This window comes from Labrus bergylta, chromosome 3 (assembly GCF_963930695.1).
Source record: "Labrus bergylta chromosome 3, fLabBer1.1, whole genome shotgun sequence".
NCBI lineage: Eukaryota > Metazoa > Chordata > Actinopteri > Labriformes > Labridae > Labrus > Labrus bergylta.
Genome location: NC_089197.1, coordinates 13666479 through 13677028, shown reverse-complemented (window position 1 = coordinate 13677028; position 10550 = coordinate 13666479). Strand labels below are relative to the sequence as shown.

Sequence of the window (10550 nt, the reverse complement as noted above, 5' to 3'; positions counted from 1 at the left end):
CCAATTGCAGTAACTCTTTAGAGCCCTGCCCATTGATATTTACGTCTGCAGTGCTACAGTGTGTGAACATTTTAGGCTACAGTAGTACTCAGGTTTAATTTCCTGCCATTAAAGAAACAAGGGGCCCAGCAGTCTACCAAGACGAGGTGATGAGGGAGAAATAAACCCAATGAGCTTTTAAGCACATAAACAATTTGACTTGATTCTTGTTTTTAAAAGCTTGGTTATCCTCGTTAAAGCACAAACACAGTCTTGATTTGTGTAATCTGTGGTTGTTTTGTGTTGAATAGAAAAAGGGACAGTGGTTGCCAACAGTGAGGGAGTGTCTGCTTGAGCTAAAGATCCATATTTGTCAGATTTTTCGACAGACAGCTGCTCACAGGATGGTTATCAGATCAGGATATGTGACAAACTCATTATGGATATCCTGATGAGTTTCACAGGTACCTCACAGTCTCACATGGGTTGTAAGGATATTGTATTTTTTGAAAGGATCTACAGGACACCTTTTTTTAAGGCTACTTATTCCTTCCCTAACTCCTTAGTTCCTTATTCCTCACAAGCCTTATCCCTTTTGCTTTTAAAATATACTTTTCGCTCAACCTGTAGTATTATGTCATTTTAAAATGTCAAACACACCACCTTACTTGTTGATTTTGTCCATGAAGTAAGCTTATCTATTGACATACCCACAAAGTCACAAGTTCACCACCAGATATACCCAGAATGAACTAAAAAAGCACACTATGAAGTTCCTTAAATTGGTGCCAACAAATGGCACAATCTTGTCAACTCTACCCCCATGAAGATCTATGCCCAAATATCTTCATGCCCAAATTTGAGTAAAATATCATTGTATCAATGGCACTTAACACTATTTTCATATGATTTTGAATTTCAGTTTAGTTGCATTTCATATACAGCAACATAAACCAACAATTACTGTTTTGGACACATGGAGATGCACAAAAAAAGTTGTTAAGACTATATTATATCACTGAAGTTGATATAAGGAAATCGTTTTTATTTAAACATCCATCAGCTATTGTGCATCATTTGTGATAAATGTATGTGCATATGATGATAAAATTAAATCTAGCTGGAATATTTGAAATGACTCAAACAATTTCACAGAGCCAAGTTGGTCCATCACTATGAGGGACACATTTTAACAATCCTCTGATCCTTTGTTGTTTAAAGAGTTAGATTTTTGCACAAAAAAAATCTGTCACATACAGAAAAAAAGATGAATCAATATGTCAGTAACATAGATAAAAACAAATATCAACCCAGGGAAGGACTCACTATACTAAATGTAAGATTTAAATAATTAGATTTTTAAATTTGGTGAGCAGTGATTATGGCTTTTTATTGAACATATTAGAAAACTGCTTTATATGTAGAAGTATCATTGAAACCTTTTTTGTGCACAGCTAATGCATAAGTTAATTTATGCTGCAGGTGTTGATGTATTGACTTGGGAATTGCCAATGTTCAAATCATTTTCCAAACCAAAGTGAAAAAAAACCATTGTAAAGAAGGATTTGCATTGATGTGACATGCAGGGATTAAGTATTGAATTGGAGATCTACCACGTAACCACAAATGGATTTCAGGAGAGCTAATGTACATAAACTATGTCTTATTACGTAAGTGGGATCATTATCCATTTCGTAGTTAAGACTGGATGGTTGAACTGCGAGGGTATGAGGTAACATACAAACCCTACATTTACGTTCCACTGTTAATACTCTGGTTAGTTTGTGGTTGTGCCATGATGATAGCGCTTGTGGTGCATAGCTTGAGTCTGACAAGAGAGGTTTGGGGTGTGTGATGAGAAAAAGTTTGGCTGTGTAACGAAGCTTCAGTATATTTTGGATATCCTTGGAATTGTACGTCATTAATGCTTCATCTTGCATCTGGTTGTGAATGCATTTTTCCTTCCATGCCTATCAGTTGTTGGCTCAGTATTTAATTTCATTCTAGAGAGCTTTTGTTGACTGCCAAGCTATAATCAAAGGAAAATGTATCAGATTTTCAACATCAGTTCTATACAGTATATGATATGTGAAAACACCTGCAGTTTCTTACAAATATGTTGCTTCTTCAGAACCAGTTTTGCCATTTGGAGAAGTTGATGGCGTATGTTTATTTCTTTGTATTGCAAACTAGCTACAATACTACACTACATGTTTTTGCAGAAATGTTATTGAGCTGTATTTATTAATGGCATATAGAGTATATGGACCAAGACATTCAACAGAGCAATGCATCCTGGTACATGTAGGCCCAGCTGGCACGGCTCAGTAAGAACTCAGCTGTCTTGGTCCGTAAAGAATAAACTGTAGAATGAATTGCTTCAATTGAGAAAATGTTCCAACGAAATCGGCTGGAAAATTGTAAACATTTTTGCAATATTCTCTTTTGAGAAAAAAATCTATTGAAAGATATCAGTGGACATTTATTTTTGATTTGATAAAATACCAATTTCCTGAAAATGCACTTTTTTATAATAAATACACAGTTCAAATCTCAGTGAGTTGAGCCATCTGACAGTATTTGCCCGGCAAAACTGAGTTAAATGAGTGTGTGAGAAAGAGTCTGAGTATTCCAGCCTGCTGTGTCAGATTGGACCTCCTCCTCCTCCTCCTCCTTCTTCTTCTTCTTCTTCTACAGTCTCCTCCTACGTCTCTCAGATATAGGCAGCGCTTTAACTTTGACTTGGAGTCAATCAGAGTGGGATCTTTAACTGTGCCTGCCACTGGGTCTCTCTGCCTCAGCCCACCACATACACACTCACGGCAGTCATCACACACACACAAACACAAATACACACATGCACGCTTGCACCGGCCAACATATGGAGTACTACTGCTTCCTCCTACTCTGGATCTGCAGCCAACAGTTAGGTGAGTAAAAGGTGTTTATGCATGCGTTATATTTTTTAAAGTGTCTGTAGTGTAAACAATCCTGCTTGTGATTTGCTGCTGTTTGGATCAGACCTTCTTTCTTTTGCCATGTAGCTCTTCAGTATAATAATGACTCTATAATTGTTAGTTATACTTTGAATCGTTCCAACAGCAACTGGAAACTTTGACACTGCTGCTTTTAAAGGATTTAAAAACGCTACAGTAGGAACTTTAGAAAGTTTTTTTTAAAGATGTTATTTCCAACTTGATAATCTGGATGTACACATACATTCTTTATCTGAAAGGACAATATTTTCTGACTACCTTTAGTAAATGAATGGTTGCCTTTTTAAATTCCATCATAACTTGACATCTTGACATTGTATCACGGTCAGAGGCAGGAAGAGAGAGCTCAGTGGCTTTACTGAAGGAGTTGTTGTCCCCCTGCAGGTCTACAGAGGTGCCCTGTGTCTCAATGTATGCAGGCTCACTCTCCTTTAAATGGAAGTTGATTTTATCTTTTCACTGTAAAGTCTCCAGCAGCTGAAGATTTGCTGGTGCTCGGCACAAAACCATGGTCAATTACCGGTGAAATGACATAAGCAGCAACACATCCACACAGGACTAAAAGAAGAGAAACATGGAGGGAATTAAAGGAACCAAAAGCATACCATTATTTCTTTCCAAAGCTAATCATAGTATTTGAGCCACATAAATTAATATGTATTTGCCCAAAGGAAAAGTAAAGATAAGTGGACAAATTGCAATGCTTCTATACACTGTAGAAGTAACTGATGCAGTGTCATCATGGGAATTTGTGACGTTTGAACTCCATATACTGTGAACTATGACCACATTGTTTGAATGAATGTGTGTTTGCAGACATGTATATACAATAGGGGGCATAAGTGCTGTAGAAAATACAAGTAATGGGGGTTTAAAAGCCTTTAAATGACAGAAAGAAATTAGACAGTTGGTAAATAATAATAATAAAAAACAAACAAACAGGAGAGTTGGGGAGAGGAAATGCTGTTTGTAAATATTTGGTTGGATTTTGGAATTTGTTGGAACCAAGTTTGGGACTGAAGCCAAAGTGAGAGTGATACTGACCCTGAAGTCTTGGAGTCTGCAGAGAAAGACTTGGTGCTGGCTGTGGTGAGAGTTGTTTTGGCAGCCAGGAGCGACTGAATTTTTATTCTGCTGTGTGTAAAATCATGGGACGTTTGTACTAATGACCCCATCCAGATAACACTGAGAAGGGTTCATATAGAAATAGTAGGACAGTTGCCATTTGGCAAAACATCCCCACATTTAACCTACATTTCCTACATATGGCAATGTCCCTATAGCATTCATTTATCAGTGCTTTTGTCCTCAAAGCAGGATTCTTGCAGGACATGTAAACCCAAGCTTATTTCTCACAGGAACTTTTGATGAATTTCCTCCCTTGAAAGGAAGTTAAATGTGTCGCTTCATGCAGAGATGAACAAGCTGTTGAGATTAGTTCCCACGAGGAAATGGAAGGTAAAATTAAAATTATAATGAAAAATGCATATAAATCATTGACATACAATATCAAAGCTAATGGGGGGAGGGGTCTCAGGAAGCAGGACATGACATAAAAGGACTTTAAGTTGTATCATTTACACTACACATAGCTGGCAGGTGATGTTGTAATAGTATAGTCGGATGTTATACGTTTTTGCCTTTAAATCGATGCTATTGGACATTTTCAGAGTATCAACAAAAAAGTCGAAAAGAACATACTGGTGAGCTGAAGGGAAAGCTGCTTTATTACGTTATGTACATGACGTTTGCACCAGTTCTGTGATATAAACATCATCACCACTCCACATCCCTCATCGTGAATTTTCCTAAATTTTACCTCCTGCGTTCACACGTCATCACATACCCAACGTCACACAGAAATTGTATTTTATTCAGAGCTTGTTTGCTGACATGTCCTCCAAAATTAAGTGACTCAATTCTTTAAAAAAAAGAAAAGTTTTCCCTGCCCTTCAGAATGACACGTATGAGTGTTTTCTGTTTTTACGTGTGTTGGAATCACTTCTGTTAAGGTTTAGTTAGGCTGCTTACAGAAGCCATTTGTTAGGGTTAGGGAAAGATCATAGTTTGGGTTTCAGAAATTGCTTGGTTAAAGCTACACAAACATCTTTGTTTAGGTTCCACAGATGTTTATGGCTAAAGAAACCAAAGTTCACTGTCACAAGGATACAGGAAATTGGAAAAAAAAAAGTTTTATCTTGTCTTGAACACCCTACAACAATCCCATGATCTTTTTCCCAATGCAGACTTTCTGGTTCTTTGATAATGTCTCTCAACGTATCCTTTGCTATCAATAAACTAGACACTACTCTGACACACAGGGGGCGTACAGAGTACATCGTCCCTTATCACATAGGTTGGCAGTTCAATCCCAGCTCCTGTAGTCCACATCTCCATGTGTCCTTGGGCAAAACACTGAGCCCCAAATTGCCTCTGAATATCCTAGCCAGCAGGTATGAATGAGTGATTTGTTAATACTGATGGGGACTTTACATAGCAGCCTCACACTCGTACAATCAGTGTATGAATGTTTGTGTGAATAGGTGAATGGGTCATGTCGTGTAAAAGTGCTTTGAGTGGGCAGAAGACTAGAAAAGTACCATGTCAAATCTATTTACCATTTACTCTAAATGAAACCACTTGTCATTTAACAACTGATTATTTTCATTGAAACAATCAATTCCTTATAGTTAAAGAGTAAAGCAATGTATTCCATTTAAAAGAACCACTTTAACTAGTTTATAACCCCCTTTAGGACAGCAAGCAATCCCAGCTATTTTACTGGACCTCTACCAACAGTCCAGTTGAGGGAGGTTACTTTTCACACATTGCTGTTGATTTTTGTGTTGATTGATTAAAATTGGTTCCATAATCAGATGATAATTGTTTGGTTGGGGGTCCTAATCAGGAGTTCCTTCTTGCTGTGTGTTCACTACCTTTCAGAGCTTTCTGTGTCCAGACGCTATAATGAAACGTGAGTCCTGTCTGTTGTCATTTAGAAGTTTAAAACGTTCCATCAACCGAATTAATGAAAGCAACTTTATTAGGGTCAGATCTTATTACAAGACCAACTTATTAATCAAGAGTTTTATTGTTTTATCCGATTTATTGGCTGGTGGGGTTTTATTGTTGGAGGCAGTTAATGTTACACTGGCACATTTAGGGCTCTGATTAAATCCACATCTGGTTATTTCTCTAATAACTAACCAACCAATCAGTTACTCTGTATAAATGTCTCGACGTTATGTTGTCCAAGAAATTGTTTGAGTCTCTGTAGGGCCTGATGTCGACTCAGGGGCTTCACAGCTTGTTAACTAGTGCCCAGTTGGCTGTTGTGTGTTGGGAACATCTGGTTTTAGAGACCCCATGCCTCCCAGAGTATTTTTGTTGGCGTGGGGTAATCGGGTTATAAAGTGCCAAAATGTTTCATAGTATATAACTGTGAAGTGTCCTTCCAGAGAAAACCATTATAATGGAAACAAAGAATGGATCAATGGAAAAACAGTAGAATCTGTTGCTTTAGATTGAGTTGCTCTTTTCCTATTTGTTAAAATCCTCTGCGTTATATATCACCTGTGAGGTGCATCACAAGGTGTCTATACGTTCACAATTCACACCGGAACTGATTCCAAACTTCTAGAAAGTACAAGTACAAGACCTAGGATGTACTGTTAGTTTTTTTTTATGAATCCCAAATAATATTACCTTGTATCCATTTCTAAAAGGACCTCATGTCATGAAGGTGTGTTTGAGCCAGCAGTTTGCACATCTCACCGGCACGGCTGCTCTGTGTCAGTGGGTCTGCGGTGGAGCTCCTGCAGCTTGGTATGGAGCCAAAGGCAGCAGCAGACTGATGTGGGTCGCGCCGGCAGCCACCGGCCTGAGGTTTATTTATCTGGGCACGATTGCCGGTACACAGGAAGCCCAGCAAGACTCTAACTTTGCGTTAGAAGCTGCTGATATTACTGGGAATATTAAATGGCTGTGCCACATTAGTTGCACGAAATGGAAATTGGATCACCTTCTTTCTCATGCTTTCACACTAAAACTTTTTCCTGTCCCTGTCTTAGCTTTCGCTCACATCTTGGTCACACTCCAGCCAATGTGAGATTGCATCAAGGGAAATTTATTTTCAATCCCAGCATTAAGTTAGCTACCAGACGTTTAGCGTTTATGTGCCTCATTTGAACAATGGTGGTGAGAGTTTAAAGAGAAACAGTCCTCTGTCCTGCATGCGTTAAGTTATGTATGATGTCAAATAGTTCCCTGCTGATTTGATTTATTTTTCATACACCTTTCAGTTCCAAACAATCTATTTCCAGTCACCCTTTTTATGTTCCTAGATAAACACAATCTGAAGGAGGATGTTTGGAGTTCAGCATCAAACACCAGCTGAACATGTGAACCATTCATACAACAGGAAATGAGCAACACTGAGAATTTGTCAATATTTACATGGAGGGTCTGCATGACAGAAATGGCCATTTATTTTAAAGGAGGTTTTCATGAACCAGAACAAGTGATCTATGGTTGTGGCAATCCAGTTGTGATTACATGGGTCACAGGCAGCAAAGAAAAAATAATTGAATGGCTGATTCACTCTGTGGCTGTCACTCCACTCACATAATATCCTGTGGTTAAAATTGTGGCTGTGATCCTTATCACAGCGCTTGCAGTCCAGCAGCCTCACAGATTTACAGATACTTGCTGAAGAGCACCAAGAGAAGATATTTAGTTTGCAATTTGTTTAGACAGCCCATTAAAACTCCTAAATATTCAGTATCTAGGAATGCAGACAACTTCACATATCTGTGGAGGGACCGTTTTTCGTCAAAGGAACAGCTGCTTGAATTGTAACCGCTCCTCTGCATTTCCCAGCTTAAACAACTGCAAACCCAAACAAATACATGTCTCGTGTGTACAAGAAACTTTAAGCATAATGGAGTTGCAGCTGCACTCCATGTTAATCACTACTGTGCTATAAAAGATGGACACTTTTAAACTCTGCTTATGGTAAAGAATTGTGTTTTTTTTAACACAAACATGCAGTAAAACATGACTTCACCACTTTTGTACAGTAATTATCTTTTATCAATTATTGAGCAACGGCAGTAAGGACTCCTTCTCACACTCACTAAAAGTGTGGTATTGGATTACTTGTGTTGTCTGTACACTGCTGTCCTTAAGCTGGAGAGAGCCAAAGTTGGAGAACCAGATGCTTGATTGAAGGACAGGTGTGTTTAACTTATCAGAGTGCGACTTATTATTTTAGTGATGATGATGATCCAACAGTTAAGGGATTTTAGTGGCAGCACAATTACATTGGAGAGACTTGATCCAAAGACCCTCCTGCACCAATAGAAATAAGGTGGCACTGCCACGAGGAAGATTTTGTATTCAGTACACAGGGAAGGGGAAGCCAGTGTAGTGAATAGAGGATGGATGTGATGTGTTTAACATTTTTGCACACTCATCAGAATTCTAGCAGGACTCTTGTTCATATTAGAGCTGGAGTTCATCCACAAATTTATCTAATCCTAGGTGATACATGCAGGTGATGATGGTATGGCTGCAGACAGGGTAGGGTCAGTGTTGAGGTATAGTTGAATGTCATCAACATAGCAATTGAATGATATTCCCGACAGGCTGATGACACAGAGGAGAAGTGTGACAAGGGTCGGACTGATCCTTGAGGGACCCTACAGGTGACAGTGTGTATCCGGGTCTTTGAATCTGCCAGTGCAAAATACTCTGATCTTCAAGAGAGTTAGGATTTGAACCCGCTTAGTGCAGAGTTGGAGATTTCCAGATGGTGAAGGGAGAGATTCCAATAGTTAAGTGTAGATAGTTTAGAAGGAAGTCGTGGTCGACAGAGAGCCATCCGTCAGCATCAACAGGTTGTTAGTGACCCTGACTGGGCTGTTTCCTTGCTGTGGGTGGAGTGCAAACTAGACTGAAATAATAAAGGCAAACATAAGAATAAATAACTTCAGAAAATCTATAACCTCATCTATAACCAAAGAAAAGCAAGCAGCTCCTGTGAGATGTGTTGAAAAGACTCAACTCCACTCAAATTTTCCTAATTCCTAATTTTCCTGTTGCTTCTGGTTTGCTTTGGGATATATAAAGTCCTTGACAACAAGTAGACAGTTATGTAATGTGGGCAACTTTGATTTATCTTGGCAATAAAGACGAGTGTCACTGGGATAAAAGTGGAACCAGATGCTCTACTAACACTACGATCATTGGGTAACATAGTAACAATATCAGGTCGACAACAATCACATTAAAAGATACTTTACAGTAAGTAATGGAACAATTTAAAATTCCAAGACACTTTTTATTTCATATTTATTTTATATAATATTACACCTGCACAATCATATGATTTCATTTTAGAGAGCGTTTTCAGTGAACCCTGAGTACCTCTGTCTTGAATTTGACCTCAGCTGTCATTTGTTATGGCTTAATTTGTATTTAACAATTTAACCTGTTTTCCAACATTGTTGAGCATTCCTTTATCTTGTTGTTTACATTTAACCGAATTCCCCCTTTGCAGGGTAAAGAGGCTCTCTTAACTTGACCTGACCTGAGAGCCTCACAGACATGGAGGGTGCTGTGAGAGGTCATTTAGTCGTTTAGTGTGAGGGCCAGGGATTGAATAAGTGTATGTGGACATGAGCCACAGATATGTTAGGAGTATAGGTAGTTTGTCGTGTTGGAGAGTTCTTTTTCCCTCAACTCAGCTGTGCAGCTCAAATTGTGAGAAAACACATTATGTTGTCGCAACAATCTTGAAATCACTGTGTCTTGTTCAGCACGAAGTCTGATTAACGTTCCTGCAACTGCAACGTCTTTTTTTGTCTTCAGTTTAATTGCTTCCTATCTTTCTTGCTATGTTTTCAGATTTATAATATCAATGATGATCAACATTATCCATGACCTTATGGTAAAAAATGAATGAAGCAACACTTTCTGCATCAACAGACAAACTATATGGTAATATGTTTTGCTTCTGGAGAAACAGACATCAGAAGGAGATTAAGCAGACGACAGATGAACGGAGAGATGGATAGAGAGAGGAAGTAAAAGTGGTAGTTACGTTCTTTCCCCTTTCGCCTCTGCCAAACTGAAACCTCATCACCTCTATGTCCTCACACAGATTTGCATGTTTTGATGGAAATGCAAATGCCAAATGATGCTATCACCATCAATTAGGCACATTAGGGGTAACTTGGTGACGTGCAAAATCTGGAAAATACCTCCTGAGATGGTATTTTAATTAAAAACAGACATTCACTGCTGCTTTCAGCCACATAGGAAGCTGTCTAAAGATGTGAGAGAAGTTTGAGTACACAATTGGGAAAACAGATTCCCTTTGATCAGGTCCCATGGCGGCTTTAGTTCTTACCCTCATATTACATGTCAGCTTACACTTCAGCATCTTTTAAGTGCAATACCCATAACAACACCCCATACTGAGTGTCTTTACTAGTTTATTGTTGCAGTTTTGTCTTTTCTGTGGTGATTTGCACTTGGCATATGTCTCAATATTTTGTTTCCTACATATTAAAC

General features: G+C 38.6%; 1 protein-coding gene across 1 annotated transcript in view; it reads left to right on the top strand.

Moving 5' to 3' along the window:
• Positions 1 to 2714: 2714 nt before the first annotated feature.
• itga11a (integrin, alpha 11a) overlaps positions 2715 to 10550 on the top strand; it is a 52955-nt gene continuing 45119 nt past the window's right edge. Inside the window, exon 1 of the mRNA XM_020637695.3 lies at positions 2715 to 2909. Within this exon, the coding sequence (XP_020493351.2) occupies positions 2837 to 2909 (73 nt within the window). The 5' untranslated portion in view covers positions 2715 to 2836. The remainder of the gene's footprint in view (positions 2910 to 10550) is intronic.